Source organism: Talaromyces marneffei, chromosome 2 (genome assembly GCF_009556855.1).
Source record: "Talaromyces marneffei chromosome 2, complete sequence".
NCBI classification, from domain to species: domain Eukaryota; kingdom Fungi; phylum Ascomycota; class Eurotiomycetes; order Eurotiales; family Trichocomaceae; genus Talaromyces; species Talaromyces marneffei.
The window spans coordinates 1,081,282-1,097,398 of record NC_072349.1 but is presented as its reverse complement, the minus strand read 5'-3'; the positions used below and the strand labels follow the sequence as shown (position 1 = coordinate 1,097,398).

General features: G+C 47.0%; 6 protein-coding genes across 6 annotated transcripts; all 6 read right to left on the bottom strand.

The window, feature by feature from the left end:
* Positions 1-50: 50 nt before the first annotated feature.
* Positions 51-1,236, bottom strand: EYB26_002751 (uncharacterized protein; the record flags this gene model as incomplete). Its single annotated transcript, XM_054262056.1, has 4 exons — positions 51-120; positions 178-774; positions 834-1,138; positions 1,201-1,236. 4 exons carry the CDS (start codon positions 1,234-1,236, stop codon positions 51-53), a joined length of 1,008 nt encoding a protein of 335 aa, XP_054118031.1.
* Positions 1,237-1,749: 513 nt separating this feature from the next.
* Positions 1,750-2,473, bottom strand: EYB26_002750 (uncharacterized protein; the record flags this gene model as incomplete). Its single annotated transcript, XM_054262055.1, has 3 exons — positions 1,750-1,939; positions 1,996-2,065; positions 2,341-2,473. The coding sequence occupies 3 exons, from the start codon at positions 2,471-2,473 to the stop codon at positions 1,750-1,752; spliced, it is 393 nt and encodes a 130-aa protein (XP_054118030.1).
* A 1,551-nt stretch (positions 2,474-4,024) lies between these two features.
* EYB26_002749 (uncharacterized protein) lies at positions 4,025-6,990 on the bottom strand (the record flags this gene model as incomplete). Its single annotated transcript, XM_054262054.1, has 7 exons — positions 4,025-4,211; positions 4,261-4,616; positions 4,668-4,997; positions 5,047-5,263; positions 5,317-6,746; positions 6,799-6,857; positions 6,951-6,990. The coding sequence occupies 7 exons, from the start codon at positions 6,988-6,990 to the stop codon at positions 4,025-4,027; spliced, it is 2,619 nt and encodes an 872-aa protein (XP_054118029.1).
* A 1,232-nt stretch (positions 6,991-8,222) lies between these two features.
* Positions 8,223-11,033, bottom strand: EYB26_002748 (uncharacterized protein; the record flags this gene model as incomplete). Its single annotated transcript, XM_054262053.1, has 6 exons — positions 8,223-8,515; positions 8,570-8,719; positions 8,770-9,607; positions 9,661-10,237; positions 10,297-10,675; positions 10,748-11,033. 6 exons carry the CDS (start codon positions 11,031-11,033, stop codon positions 8,223-8,225), a joined length of 2,523 nt encoding a protein of 840 aa, XP_054118028.1.
* Positions 11,034-11,508: 475 nt separating this feature from the next.
* On the bottom strand, positions 11,509-13,511 carry EYB26_002747 (uncharacterized protein; the record flags this gene model as incomplete). Its single annotated transcript, XM_054262052.1, has 3 exons — positions 11,509-13,149; positions 13,214-13,424; positions 13,480-13,511. 3 exons carry the CDS (start codon positions 13,509-13,511, stop codon positions 11,509-11,511), a joined length of 1,884 nt encoding a protein of 627 aa, XP_054118027.1.
* Positions 13,512-15,282: 1,771 nt separating this feature from the next.
* On the bottom strand, positions 15,283-16,011 carry EYB26_002746 (uncharacterized protein; the record flags this gene model as incomplete). The annotated part of the gene is made up of 1 exon (XM_054262051.1): positions 15,283-16,011. One exon carries the CDS (start codon positions 16,009-16,011, stop codon positions 15,283-15,285), a length of 729 nt encoding a protein of 242 aa, XP_054118026.1.
* Positions 16,012-16,117: the final 106 nt, after the last annotated feature.

The window sequence follows — 16,117 nt, the reverse complement described above, 5'->3', positions numbered from 1 at the left end:
TGTCGACTTGTATGTACATTGAGCTAGTATATATGCTTCGTATGTACTGTCTATAATTTAGCAGCCTCATCCGCAGCACCCATTGAACCTGTATCAAAAGACTCTTCACCACTGAAATGCCTACAACACCACATTAGCCAGTATTCAAGACAAAAAGCCTGGAAGGATAAAACTTACCAACCCCTCTCCTCCCCTCCACTCAAAAAACTACAATCACAATTCCCGATACAATCCCACCCTCCACCAACTCCCTTACCACCTTTCCAAACCGGTACTCGCACTTCAGATTCTGGGAAGAGCTTCGTTCCAGCTGCAATCAACGACATCCCCTCTTCTTTTGAGTAGTATTCGTCTTGTTGTGTCTTCGGTCGTCGAACATAGGTACTCATCCCAGCCGTATAAACATGAAAATCATCCGTATTAGGATCCTCGGGCATATTCCCCGTCAACGCTCTGCCCATGGCAATCAATGCAGCAGCGTGAGAGCATATGAGGATCGCTTTACTGCTCGGTTTGTTGTCTATATCTTTCGCAGCTTCTCGTTCTTCTTCGGCGCGAATGTCCGCGTCCGCGTCCGCGATGATGGCTGCTAGAGCTGTGGCTACACGGTTGTGAAGTTGTGGTATTGTCTCGCCGCGTGATGAGGGGATAACGTGGATGTTGTGTTCGGGACTGGTGGAAGGGTCCGGTATGATGGTGGGGAAATGTTCATACAGCTCAGATACTGAGGCGGGTGATGGGTGATCGAAGTATGTCGATGCGCCGAACCATTCTCTACATCTATTGTTAGCAACTTTATCACCTTTTGTCTCACTGGGGCATAGAAGACAAACCCAAGCCCATTCTCAATCCTAACACCCTTCTCCCCTCTCCCCGCATTATTCCCACCAGCATAGTCCCCTCCATCAAGCGCCTCAACACTCGGCCTAATGGTCTGCAAACACCGATAAAACGGACTCGAATATATCCTCCACGGCCTCGGGCCAGGAAACTTCTCTGAGACGAAATAATCTGCTAATTCTTGCGATTGTCGGACTCCGTGCGCCGTGAGCGTCGGGTCTGCTGGGTTGCCCGTTGGGGTTGGGAAGATGCTGTGATATGTGCCTGTTGCATGGTCTATTGTCCAGTGCATGCGGTGCTATCCATGTCAGTATCTACAAGAGAATATGAAGCGAATGTTCGCAAGGTGTCCGGACGTACTCCATGACGGACGAGGTAGATGGTATCAAGAGGCATATCTGCCCGCACACGTCTATAATCGTGTAGATCTATGGAAAGGCCAAAATGTGAAAGAAAGGAATGAATAAATATTCGTAAATCAACACCGAATATATTCTATCGTCGTTACAATCAGTACATCGCAAAGAACACTTAAAGAATAGTCTCCATGTTTAAGCTTATCCCACCGTGGAACATTGAAGTTAGTGGGGCGATAAATACTTGGGCCGTACCTCGGCTCTCAGCCCCTACTCGTAGTAACTGTGTACAGAAACGAAAGCAAGATACAATTTCGATGATGAAAGTGAATTAAGGGGCCATCTGTCTTTCTTTCAGGCTATTTAGGCACCCATCAATAAACAAAAGACATCATAACATATGCAAGGTATCATTATTAACATCGCCCAAGAAACTTGACGCCGTCATACAAGATTTATCAGAGCCCGCTCATATTCATCTTTCTCATGTAGAAAATCGAAGTGAAACTTTTTTATTGCTGTCTATTCCATCGATACCAGAGAAGAGAATAATCTAGTAGAAGAAACCGATGATCTTTCCAGCAACGTGCTTGCGACGAGCCTCCTCGTGGTCCATGATACCGGCAGAGGTGGTGAGGACAACGTATCCGAACTGACGAGAGGGGAGGAGCTTGACAACCCACTTCTCGAGGTCACGGAGCTGGACGTTGTAACGGGGGGAGATGACACCAGTCTTGTTGAGGCTATTTCTTCATTAGTATAAAGCTTTCCAACATCCAGGGAGAAATGGAGAACGAACCGTCCGTTGAGCTGGACAACGATCTTGCCAGAGCGGTGGTCATCAATCTCCTCGAACTCGCCAATGTAGCCTAGACAGAAAGAAGTCAGAATTGTATCGGAAATTTAAACGTTAACAAGCACATAGAAATAAAAAGTCCGGAAAACGTGTAAGATCTCCGCCAACGAATTGGGTGTTTGATATCTCGGGTATTTAAAGGGCAGACGTCGTAGAGTGGGTTTGAAATCGAGAGCGCTGCCTAGTTATCAACCCGAATTTTCCTTTTCCTGGCTTGTATTCTCCCAGCGTTGATAACACGTTTTCCAGACTTTGTATGTGTGCTGGCTTGACAGAGATTAAACGTACCGTGCTTCTGCATGACAGTCAAGAACTTGACAATAACCTTGGAGGAAGGTCGGATCAAGACCTGGCGCTTGCCAGCCTTCTCGGCATTGTTCATCGCATTGAGAGCGTCGTTGAGAACGGAAGTGCGAACCATTTTGGCGGTTTGAAGGCAAGATTCTCAAATCGGGCGGAGAGCGTGGAAATGAGGTATCTATTAATTTCGGAATGCGAAATGGAATAGAAACCGGAATATCTTCCCTCCCTTTTTGGGGCAAGGAAGATACTCAAGTTTCACCAATTCACATCCACATTGGTTAGCCTCATATGAACAAGCCCGTCGAGCGCAAAGAGTGCCCCTTTCAACCATTCATCTCAAATCGATTTCTCGATCGAGATAAAAACGGTATTTAAATGGGTTCTTCAGCCCGTGCCGATTTGCTGAGAGAGAGAAGACGTATCATCACTGTATTTCAAGACGATGATTGTCTCTCTCGGGCTAGCCAGCTGAGGGATCTGAAGAATTAAATTTCAAAAACAACATGATGGGTACATACCTCGTTTATTTGGCGACGCGGTGGGTGATGGACGAGGAACGTGAGGTTGTCGAGCAGCAAGAGGAAGTTTTCTTCGTGATGGGGTTGCCGGACTAGCTTAGCTTAGCGTCCCTCCGTTTTTCGCGGATGTGGGTTTTAGGGTTTTTGTGTGTTTGTGCCCTATAGATCACGTGATTGAATCAACCCCATTAGCCAATCATATGTCGCGAGCTGCAACGATGCTCTGAGATGTTCTTTCTGCAATGCTGCGTTGAAGAAAAGGATTCTAGATAGTCTTTAAATGTCAGATTTAATCTTGTTATGATTTTAATTGTAATTCACCTCCTACCGGCGTGCCGAAACAACCCGTACCTGTCCACCTACAACGAACTCAAGGAGATACGTACAGATAGCATTGACAACCAACACATAGTTAATCATAGATAGAAGTTAATCTAATCTTCACTTCAGACAACTGCTCACGTTACACCATGTTCCATTTCCTTTTCATACATTTTGCTATCCTTCCCCGGGAATAAAGTAAAGAAGGGAACCACAAAGACGAAATAGTTGCAATGCAAAAAAAAAAGGGTAAAACAGTAATAGAGATTTTCATGATCTCTTGTGTATCATAAAAAGAGTTAATACATGACTTCTTGGGCATACATGATTTTGGGATATAAGATAATAGAAAAAGTCTTAAAGTCTAATTAAAACAGTGGCGTATGGGAATATAATGCTGAGGGTGAGTTGGTTTTCAGAAGCCTTCGTATGTCGAGGCATCGAATACCTCCTAGGTAGATAGAGGGGGATGTTGGATATTCCGTGTGCGTTCAAGGGCATGATGGGCATGGGAATCATGGATGCAGGGGATTTTGGGGCGAGAGGCGAACGATGAATACGGGAGGGGAACGATGCAATGCGATGCATAGGGAAGGGGTACGGTGTGATGGGTTGTAATGTAGAGTCCGAAACGATAAGGAATAGCGGCACGACCTCTTCGTCCGCAGACTGAGCGTCATGTTCCATTCTAGTTAAGGGTCGGACTGACACACTCGGAGTCAACTACCTCGATAGCTTGAACTCGATCAACTCGATCGAGAGACTCAACTGAATGTCTGTCTGGCCTTGTGCCTGAGCCAAACCTGGCTAAATCTTCAGGTCAACGTTCTTCAAGACATAGCAGCGGCAGTGGCAAGGTTGATCTGGCGCTTGACTTGCTCACGTGCCCAGCGAGCGGTATCGAGAGTGCGCTGACTATAATGAGGGTTTGTGCGAACGTCACGAACAAATGTTGTAACCCAGTCGTTGCGGAAGAAGGCAGCAAACTCGCCATTGGGGAATGAGTCAGCGATGTCACTAAAAGTGGTTAGCATGGCTTTCTGATATCAGAAGACGTAGGACTTACCCAAGAACTCCCATAGTCGAACGCATCAAGCCTTCACTACGCTGGCTATCTGTAGAGATGAGGTGAAGGAGCTGGAAGATAGGCTCAACATAGGGTTGAAGAGCGGCAATCTGAGGAGTTCCCTTGTAGGCCAAGAGGATACCACCCCAAGAGTCCATGATACCCTCACGGAGGGAGATAACATATTGCACGGTGTCAGCGTCAACATCGTTGGCGAGTGTGACACTGGAAGCTTGCTGAAGGACCTGGGCGACAACAGACAGATAGGTCTGGAAGTGTACGCCAATAGCCTGTGCAATATCTCCAAAGGTGACGAGAACGGCGGGTTTGAGTGTATCCCGAAGACCGCTGTTTGTCTGTTCAAAGTTAGCTGGCAAGTCCGAGATGATGGCCGAATTATAACTTACCAAAATGCTCAACATCTGGTTCATGAATGTGTCGCAGAAAGGCTGCACCTTCTCGTTCAAAGCACGGGTGATGTCACCAACCAAGCCAACACCAATGGCGCAGAGACCGGGTTCTTCGTGGTTCTGGAGAGCCTTATACAGGAATGGCGAGAATGATTCCATGTATTTGAGGAAGTCCTCCTCCAAAGCGCTAGCGACCGCACCAACGGCAGCGAAGACGATATCTGGCACACTAGACTTGGGAGGCAAAGTAGAGAGAACCTGGAGCAAAGTGTGCATGATGCGGTCTGCTTGGGGTTTAATCTCGCCCTCGAGGCGTTGCACAATGGCCTATACGAGTTAGAACCAGGACTATGGACAGGGTTTTTTAGAGACTTACCAAAAGAACGACAGTTAAGCTGGATTGCATCTCTTCCAAAGCAATTCGGTCCTCGACGCTAACAACTTGTTGCTGGAGAGTCACGGTCTGCTCAAGACGCTGGAGGATCACATCAGATAGACTGGCAACCATTGGAAGACTATCATTGGCTGAGTTGGTAACCCATGCGTTCACGACTTCATATGCAGCAGTACGAAGCTGGTTATCGGTGTCGTGTCTGGTTTTCGTCAGCAAAATTATTCAAAATTATTAAAACACTGAAAAACCTACCGCTCAGTGAGAGCAAGCAAAGACTTAATGCTCTCTTCAAAGTGTTTCGACAAAGGATTCGTCGAACCATCACCTTGTAGTGAAAAGTTCTCGGCAATGCTAATAAGAGCCCAGCAGCAAGAGCCAGCAATCTTGGGGGTGCTAGCCAAACCACCGAACAGAGCGGCAATGAGAGGCTGAAGATGAACATCGACATCGACGCCAGTAGGGCAAGCTTCGCAGATCTTGCCAAGGGCAAACGCCGTAGAGTCGCGGACGATGACAGATTGGTCATTCATCATACCCAGCAGAACCGGAAGGGCTTGCTTGACGAGAGGCTCCAAGACATCAATCTCAGGACCATCCATAATAGCACCGAAAGCGGCAACGGCAGCATCCCGGTTGTGCCAGTCCTCGCTCTTGATGTTCTCTTCAACAAAGGTGAGAACAGGCTGGATGATATCTCCCTGCACGCACTGAGCATAGAGTTGAAGTGCTTGGTAGGCAGCGCGGGAAACATTGTACTCGTCATCGGTGGCATCTTCATCTTGTTTCGTCATGAGCTTAAGCAGCACGGGAACGACCTCACGGCAAGCGATTCTAGCAAAGTTGAAGAACGGCCGGAACATCGACGGCTCTGGAGCCGCAGCATTATCATCCTCAATAGTAATCTCCTCCTCGCAAACGGTGCACCAGAACTCAATAGCAAGCTTGGCGACATCCTCCTCATCGTGTCGCATACCCATAATTGTAAGCCCGAAGAGGGCCTTCTCCATATAGAAACGCATCTTATCATAGTAACTGGCCATGATACGGTTAAGACAACCGAAAGCACCTGCCTGGATTCGGGTATCTTCAGCCTGGGTAGCCTCACAGACCACCTGCATAATATAATTCCGCTCTCCTTCATTGCCCATGTTACTACCAATAAAATCAGTTGCGTCCGCAAGAGCCTGCAAAGCAGCAATTCGGACGTCGGCATTCGCCTCCTCGCGACGAGCACCCTGCACGACAGCGGTCAAGATGGCATTGGAGCTTCCAGCCAAGGCAGTGCGCATATCAGCATCCCGCTCCTCACAGATGAAACCTAGAGTCGCCAATGAATTCTGCTTAAGCGCATCCGATCCACTACCCACATTCTGCACCAAGGCCTGCATCAACTCCGGCCATTCGCCTCGAGGTAATTCGATTGTAGCGATGGACGTAACGACCTGGGCGGCCGAGTGACCGGCACGAACATCTTTGGCGCCTAATGTCTGCAACGTAAGCGCTTTTACTTGTGCTTTGGTCTGGGGGGGCACTTGTTGGGCCCATCGGGCTTGGACTTCCCGCAGCCTAGTGACATCTCTAAATGTGAGGGAGTTTTTGAGAGCGAGACCAGCAGAGATACGGATGTGGCTGGGGGATTCTTCGTTGGCGAGGGCTTCGGAGAGTGTGATGAGGTAGGCGGGCTGAAGAAATTAGCAAGTTGTTTTCAAATAATCGAAAAGGCGGAGTACATACGAAATCAACCTCAGCAGCGTGAATCAACTGCTGCTCGGCGCCCTGACGCGTATTCGCATCTGTTAGGAAGTGAAAAGTAAATGATTAGCCTCATCCCAATACCAGCTGAGAACGGTTTGTCCGATATCATAATAATAAAAACAATAACATACCCGGCGACAGGGTACCCTCCAACACCTGAGTAACGTTCATGATTGCCTATACGAGGACCAAATTTGGTAGTCCGATAAGATCAGATCCTCGATGGGAACCGCTTTGCGCAAATAAAAAAAACAGGCCGGTATCGAAATATCGAAATTGCTGTCTTCCCTTCCCTCACGTCAATGACGAAGGATCTTAAGGACGATGCTAAAGAAGAGGGTATTAAGAGAAGAAAAGGGAGAAACGAAAAACGAGAGGAGTTTCGTTTTTTGTCTCTTATTCGACGTGTGGGTGGTGTATGTCTCGGGTTTTGCAGGTGAGGATTTGTTGATGTTTATTTGATGAGAAGGGAAGGGAGGGGGGGTGAGATCAGGAAGTTCGATGTTCGTTCTGTTCGGATGTGGGAAAAAGATAATTACCGTACCGTAACAGACGAAACCGGGTGGGCGTATTGTGGATGACGATGGTTTTAGGTGTGTGGCACAAGGAGAGGGCGTATTATTACGTCGATGATACCGTACGGTTGCGAGTAAGTTGATACGGTAGTTGTAACTTATCTTTTGCGAGCTATCAAACCAGGAAGCAGTTTGCAGAAGAAGAGAAAATTTATTCTAGTGGGAAATTGTGAGATTTCATATTCATGGGCCATAAGGCTGAGAAATCCGATAGGCAGCCCCCAGCGATAACATCCCCAGAATCGAGTTTGTTGTAGGCACAGCCTGCCTTACCGATACACAACATACGTCAGACGTCAAGGGGAAAAATAGAGGTGGTCACAGCGTTTTAGGCCTTGACTAAGTGTTTTTGACGCTTTCTATCTATCCACTTTGTAACTGTATGATACATAACAGTTTGAAGATGTCCGATTAAACTGCGTATTGAATGGTCAACCCCAGAAGCGCCGCTGCCAATTCAAAGACTAGAGCAGTACTTATTGCTCATGTGATCTGCTACTGCTTTCGCCGTTTTACGCTTTGTTTTGTTCTTTCGGCGGTGCGTAATTTTTACCCTGGTCTGTGCTTGATCTTCGCCGGGTTGGGCTAGACGAGGCTGGAATTATCCAACATGTCACGTTGGTATAGTTATATATCTTGTTTTGACTCTACATTTTATGCTTCCATATTGATATATTTCATGTCCTCGTTTGAATGCAACATGCAACGGGCGTACTCCGTATGGAGCTCTAGAGAATTACGCCTCTGAAACCCCCGCCTGTTCCAGATTTCCAGCTCCCTCAGCGTACCAAACAATGCGGAATATTTCGTAGATGTGCATCATTATTTTCATGAATTCTCATCTTCACTCTCGACCTGATTATCAATATCCAGAACCTCGTAATGCATCATATCAGCAGAGAGGATACAGGCTGCTCTTCGATCCTTTCGGCCGTTGACGCTCATTCTGACTGGCTTTGATTTGATTCCCGAGGTTGGGAATGCATGTAATATGAATACGCCGAGATCGGTTGGGGTTGGAAGTGACTGGGAGTCAGTCATGATGGTATATTCTGGGCGGAATTCAGCTTCGTTATCGGTGTTTGACGGAGATATAGGGAAGTCAAGTAAATATGACCGGCCTGTCGGTTATTAGTTTTCGAAGATGCTAGATAAAGTGGGAAATGAGGGATTACCTTGTTCTGTATACAGCAGCATAATAGTTCCATCTTCCACAAACTGGGCCTGTTTGATCTCTCCGCCGGGCAGACGCAGCGAGGCCACTGAAACATTCTTCGTTGAGCTCACGCCATTCGTACATTGTATCGTGATCTTGTATATGAGCACTAATATCTAAGTCAGTGAACAACTATGTGTTGCGCGGATACGGTCTTACGTGTATTCGGTGTACTTCTCAGTCTTGAAGCCACATAAACCGCATACTCGTCCTCAATATCCAGACTCTCGTATTGCATGGTAGTATCAATCACATTCGAATCACAATCCGGATGAAGAACCAACAAACAATGGTGCAGGATACTTCGTCTTTGAGTCAGAGCAATCTTACCAAAGACCTTTCCGCATTGCGACTCAAGTCGTGCAATAAGATCGTTCAGCTGGGGAAGGGCAGGTCGAGACGGCTCATTCTTGTTGTTGTTGCTGTTGTTGTTGCTGTTGTTGCGGTCTCCTGATTTTTGGTCCTCTTCAGCAGCTAGTGTGTTTTTGAATGACTGGTAGAAAGAAAGTTTCTCTCCGTCTGAGACTCTCTTTTGCGCATCTCCCGCCGCTGATGTTGTCCCATGAGTTGAAGAGATATACCGACCAAGAGAGCTTTTGGTGAGTGCACCTTCTATATACTCAAGAGTCGTAGCGTGGTCAATCAAGTCACTCTTTTCAAGCAATTCTTCCAAAGTCTGAGACATGGGCTCAGCGGTCTGGATATCAATCTCATGGCGTAGCCATCTCGCAAACTCCATGAACTGGTGTAGTTCGCGAGTTGTCTTCGTAAGGATTGAATGCGATAGAAGATGAAGACAGTCAAGTGTCTCAACAACTTCCTGTAAATCACGTGTTTCAAGGCCGAGGATATGGTTGAGCTTGTGGAATTTTGAGATACCAATCAACCGACTAAGAAGGACCTCGCATCTCTGTAGCGCAGGCAGCAAACATTCATGAGTCAGCCTACGTACATTCTCGTATCCCGAGGACACTGTCTTTTCCCATCGTTTATGGCCCTGCTCAAGTCAGACAACAACAATCAACAGCACTGAAGAAAAGGGCGACGTACCCGTTCACCAACAATATCCACCAAAAAATCCTTCACCGGCGGAAAACAATTTCCTGTAACAACCAAATGATACAAGGCAGTGACAAAATCACAGTGACACTTTTCTTGTAACTCATCGGCAATACTTCTCATAAACCGAGCAGGCAATTCATAGACATTCTTCCACTCGAGCGTAATTTGCCGTTGTGTTTGATTGATATACCGCAGCAGATTTTGCAACTGCGTGATCTTGAATGCTAGTAAAGATAAGTAACGTCCGGATTTCGTGATGAACCGTAGATCGAGTGACATGACCTTCAAAATTGAATTAGGGACACCGTCGGCTTTTTCAGATAGTACGATTGCATGTGTTGAGCTCATTGGATGAGACGAGTGCGCCAAGGTCTCGACTTGAGTTGATGCTGGCGTTTTGTTTGCTGCTACTGAGAAATTTCCGATCTCGAAACAGTCAAAAATCCTAAGATGGGCTCTGCCATCATTCAAGCCCACAAACAGCACATCCACAGCATCGCTTGTCATCCTATTAAAAGATTGAAAGATGGTATCAAGCGACGCTCGACTGCTGAACAAATCCTCACTTTAACCCATCACAAGAATCAGCACATACATCATTAAACCATTTGGGCATTAACTTACTCGCTCCCACTCCCAGGCAGCGTACTCAATCTCGGCAACGAGCTCTCAATATCCAGCAGCGCCAATTCACGCGGTAAATCTGCCTTGAGCTGCAACGCCGCCTTGACTGGGTCTGTATCGGGAGCTAACAAATCTTGAACGGAGATTTGGCCATTGCCGTCTCGAAGATGGGTTTGGGCTGCTTTGCTATCTGTGAAATTCACGCCCCAGCCAATACACGTAATTCGGATATCTTTTGGGTCTTTGGTGGATTCATTGGGGCTTGATGAATGACCTTCTGCTTCGTGTGGGAGACACGAGAAATGATGCACTGTTTTGCCGGTATACGAACTTATGATGCGGAGTTTATTCTCTGCATCGGCAACTGCCAGCAAGCGACCTGCAATAATCATCAGCTCTTCAATTCCATCATCAAACAGAATCAATCAAAGAGAGAAGGGGTGTGTAGTACCATCATTCTTCCATCTTACTCCTCTAATCTCACCCTTGACCTCATCCAAATACGGATCCCCCGCCAAATCAGCACTTAGCACTTCCTGCCCATTGAGTCTGAAAACATATAACTGCTCATCTTCAGTGGCTAGCGCTATCAGGTCCATAGTCGGACAGTAAGTGAGAAGCGAGCCATCTTTGCATTTTGATGGGAGTGTCTTTTCGGCGACTGAAGTAAGTTCTGGTGGTGGCTGTTGTTCTGACGGGAGCGTGTTGCGCGCGTCTTTTGCAGTGAGTTGTGTCATGGTTGGAGAATGTTTTTGGCTATTTTGGGCATCATGATAGTAATTGCTTGGGACTGTACTTTAAAATTTTTAAGGGTATATCGACATGATGAGGCCTATTTTGCTTCGGAATGATCCAAGGCAAGATTGTTGATTTTGATGTTTGTTGACCGTCGTTTGCCGTTTATCGATGACAAAACTGGCATCCCGCATGTGGGCCTCAGGCCAACATCACCATCACCATCACCATTTTTATGGTTTGCTATAGATCTAATGGTAGAATTGAGAACGAAATTGAAATTGAGTATGATGGTTCTCTAATTTCTACAAATACTAAACATGTGCATATATGGATAATGTGATGTACTACTTAGATATGAAATCAATATGCATGAACGCTTAACCCAACGCCTGTAATGCAAACAAAGTATATCCGAACATAAATGAAAGGCTCCGCAAAATATCCCATGAAAATTCAAGGAGAAAGAAGAAAATATTATAGTCCAGACGAAATCATCTCACCGAGATAGCCGATTTCGTCCATCAGTTCTTGCATCGCTGCTGACTGAGAAGTATAATCATCAGACAGCCTGTACTGATGATCCTTTTGAGTAGGACTCGTCAGGCGATAGGAAGATTCGTCAATAGATAGAGGAGTAACCATGCTAAGCGGTAATATAGCTCCCTGTCGCTTAGGGTCTGGTTCATGGAAAGACGTGTCGTCAAAATCTTCGATATGTAATGAAGGAAACTCAAATGGTTCATGCATATAATTAGAACCCAACTGGCCGGCAGCGGAGGAAGGGTGTGCTGAAATCAAAAGAGGAGAATGGTCCGAATCTACCTCTGTTGGAGATAGAACGACTTCTGTCGCGCTTCCAAGGGCAGGTGTAGTTGGACCACTAATAGCGATAGTAGGAATACGTGCGTCGAGTTGATAATTATTATTAGTGGTGGCATTGTGTTGGAACTCATGGCCGAGCAATGGCGAGGCATTAGAAAGCTGATCGGCATTAAAGGTAGAGGAAGATGTCATGGATGCTGGAGAAACGAGTTCTGTATCAGTACTCCATTCTGAAAACCGGCTCTTTTCTGGATTTTCCTGAGGAGAATCGTAAAGTTTTGACGCCTCAAAAGAAGTGTCATCCGAGAAGTGGCTATAGAGTAGCTCCATGTCTAGTGGTTTGTATCGAGCCTCAATAGCGCGCAACTCGGCGTCCAGAACTGAGGATGGTGAGTTCGGTAGTGTCGGAAGTCTCTTCTCTCTCGTGTTGAGAAAAACGGGCGTAGCCTGCTGAGAGAGTGCTTCCTCAAGAGTTTCGAGTGGAGCATTGCGGGAGAATCCAGACATTTCGACCTTGCCTGTTTCTCGTGACGAAGAGTGACTCTCCAGCGACAGCGCCAAAGGTGTGTTTTCCCGGCTAGACTTTGAAGCTCGACGTATCCGGATCGAAGGCGGCCCCTGAGACTGTTCAGATTCAACTTGAGGGTGACGGAAAGGCAATCTTCCAATTTCTCTGCCGTCAAATTCGACGGGACTACTCATTGGTGAAGCCAACCTTGAGCTGTAGTTCGAACTTGGGTTTGAAGTGGAGGTGGATGGCACAAAAGTATCAACCGGATGAACATCATATGGTCTATTAACACCACGGTCATCAACATGATCCCCGGGAGATCGAGCACCTGCAATGTTTAGCAATGCAGCCCGTAACCCTCTGGAGCGAGGAGGAGACACGGATCTCTCGGGCTTGACTCTTGGGACAAGGCGATACATGGGACCGTGAGTCGAACTGGATGGTTGAGACATGGCCGGTCTCTCCTCATTGGAGCTCGAGAAACTGAGCGAAGATGACGAAGGTGTTGTCTGTTGATAGAATGGAGGGGATGTCTTCAAGCGCGGAAGCCCAGGCTTTGGCTTGGGCGGAGTTCGGGGATTCATATATTTATCATCAGGATCCATTGTGCGTTTCTCTGACTTGGTCGAGCTAGTACTATTGTCACGACGATGCAGGTAGTCCGTGTCGGGAAGGATGACGGGGACATTGAGGATGTTGACGGGCTGGCCAGGCAGTAGTGGGCAGAGTAAGGTCATGGGCTCGACCTCGTTATAGAACTCCATGTCTCCATCTAAACGATACTATTGAACGATATTCATAATTAGTCGACGTGCTCATTGCGAGCAAAACCAGATCAATACTCACGTAATACCAATAAGTCCCTCCCATTTTTAATCCTCCGGTCCGGCCGGGTGATTGACTGGGAGAAGTTCCATCACGTATAATGTCGGTGAATGTATGGCAACCTCGCCAATGGCCGGAACCCATACGCTTGTCCCGTTCCATTGGGTAGGGACGGGAGAAATTGTCCCATGATCCTAATAGTTCGACCTTTTTGACATCGGATGGAGCACGTCTGTAGGAGTACTCTGTTAGCACGTCGTCTGTTCTTCAAGAGATGCAGTACTCACAATAGAAATGTGATCAATGTAGTAGACAGCATCTTCCGTTCTACCTTTCCGTCTCAAATTGGGGGAAACAATGCCTGGAAGTGATCGAAGAAAAAGAATGTACAGCACTTATATATACACTTAGTCGTATACTCAGAAAGACAATTGACACATAGAGAATGGAAAGGAAATCAGAGCGAATGAAACAAAAGAATGAATAACAGCTAGAAATACAAGCAATGCAAAGGTGGCTGTAAACCAGAAAAGACAGGTGATGGAATGAGATATCGTGAGGCAGAATCAAAGGCAGACCAAAAGGCTGAGACGACCAGGCTTAATATATGTATGGCAGTGGTGACAGACTGGACAGCAGGCGCCTGTTTCGAATTGACGCTGTTGTTGTTATTGTAGTTTCGATGTTTCTATTTCTGGTCGAAATGAAGGCAGGGTCTGATCCAGGTCGAATTGGATTGAACCAAGTCATCAAAGTGGAGAGCAAGAGCGACAACAACGACGCGAATAGCGGGAGTTCATGATCTACCTCGTCAACGTCGTCCAGTCAGAGAGGCGAGAAGACCTTGGTGGTTTGTAGGTGAGAAATAGCGCAGACAAACGGTACAGAAGATGAAACCGGGGCGTGGTTAGAGCTTGGGAGTCTGATTCAGTAGACGCGGTATATGCAGGAACGCAAGGGAAATTGCAAGGTGGAAGGGACTTCGAGAGGAAGGACTCCGAAGGAGAGATCCCCTCTTTGCTTTTTTGGGTTTTTTTGGAGATTGACCTTGAGGTGGCAGAACCAATGGCAGGGCGGGACTGCCGGATGAGGCCGAATCTCTTGGATATTCTTGTCGATTGCGGGCGCTTAGAGGGGTATTCGCTCTGTCGAAGGCTCGAAGCTAATGCAGGAACCACTGGTGACTCTGAAACTAAAGCCATCTCAGCTAATGGCATTGCGTGGTGGAGTTTGGTGGGCGCTTGTCTGAAGCAGCCCGCAATCAGCCACGTTGTGACGTTGTTAACAAGTTAACCAGTTAACTTCTTGTTGTTTACGGAGTTCCGGACCTGAACACAATGGAGCGTCGAGAGACGTGAGACTCGGACAGCTCTACTACTATACCATCCATATTCCATAATCTTCCCTTCAAGTTCCAACGTCTCGAGTCTCAAAAGAACAATCGCATTATGCTGTTTTCAGATGAAAACGGGGGACAAATGGGGACAGACGGAGACCCATCGAGACGAAATCGAGACAAATATTACGCAGCGCGAAGCTCGGTGCGCTGGCTGGTTCGTTCTGCTGCAAATAGTTGCGCGCCAGCTAAGCCTACTACGGAGTAGCCAGTTTAGCTTGATCGGGCTTTGATGCGGCCCTCGGCCAATCACATCGCTTCAGTCACGCGAACAGGGGTCCCTCCTTCTGTTTTGGGACAGGGGGTCGGCCGGTCTTCTGATTGGCCGCGTGCAGCAACGCATATCCACTTGTTTGGTGTTCATGAATCGTGATCATCGTCATGCTTCAGCAAGGAGAGACTCACACGATGTGACCTGTCTACTGAGCTATCGGAGGGAACTTGATTAGTCTTGCCTAGAAAGTGTGGTCCTAGCTTTGGGGCATGTAGCTGAGCTGAGCCTGATATCACAAGTAAGAATCGGGTTAGCGGTACTTTTTGTACTTTTACCGTAATATTTCAAGATGCCATGCGAAGGAAGTAAATACGTACAAGAATCGGACGTATGAAAAAGAAGGACTTTGAAGAACAGAATGAATCAATCTGTTTGTCGATTTCCGCGAAAGCTCAGTGGTAGACAATTGGAAACGTTATTTCAAACAGCTATATTGATGTTTCCTCCCCTTCTTTCTTTCATGCGTATCGTCAACTGTATCGCTTCCTCCTCACGGCCAATTCTGTGGTAGAGACCGGCCAATTCTCGCGCCCATGAATTGTAAATACGTGATGTCGGTTGCAGGTCTTGCCATATCTGCTGTCGGAGCGTTAGGGCGGACTTCGTATCTCCATTTCGAACATAGCTATCAGCCAAATTCCGTGCAAATGCGTAATACACTGGACTTCCCCGGCTCAGAAGAGCCAGCACTGACGCCTGGAACTCCAAGCTCTGGTCTTGAGTCCTGCCTCTCTCCAGGTTTCGTAGTTCCAAAATTACTTTTCGTGCCCAGTCAAGATCTATTATTTCGAACTGGGTTGGATCAGCGGGGATAACCTCGCGGAGTCTGTTCCAGACCTTCAAAACTCCCTCCAACCTACTAGCTCCCAGTACCTGGTGGCTTTCCACAACCAAGTCGGCCCAGAAGCTTGCTGCCGGACTTCGCGGGGACATTTCATTCCATATCTTCTCAATGGAGGAGAGAGTCTTCTCGGTACCGACATGAGCTAGGTAATCTAGTAGCGGCCAATAAGCTCTTCGCTCCACCCAGGCAATGATAGCAAAGCATGTCACCTGGATGGCGGCTGGTACTTCTGCTGCACCAGAATAATGACCAGCTCCTAAATATAATAGTTCTAAGAAAGCGATTCGGTATAAACGAATTCTCATTATTGGGACAAAGAGATAGAAGCACCGTGAGCAAATCAGGTAACGTTTGATGGCACATTAGATCCCAGCCGTCGCATATTTGGCTATAGAGAACCGCTCCATACTC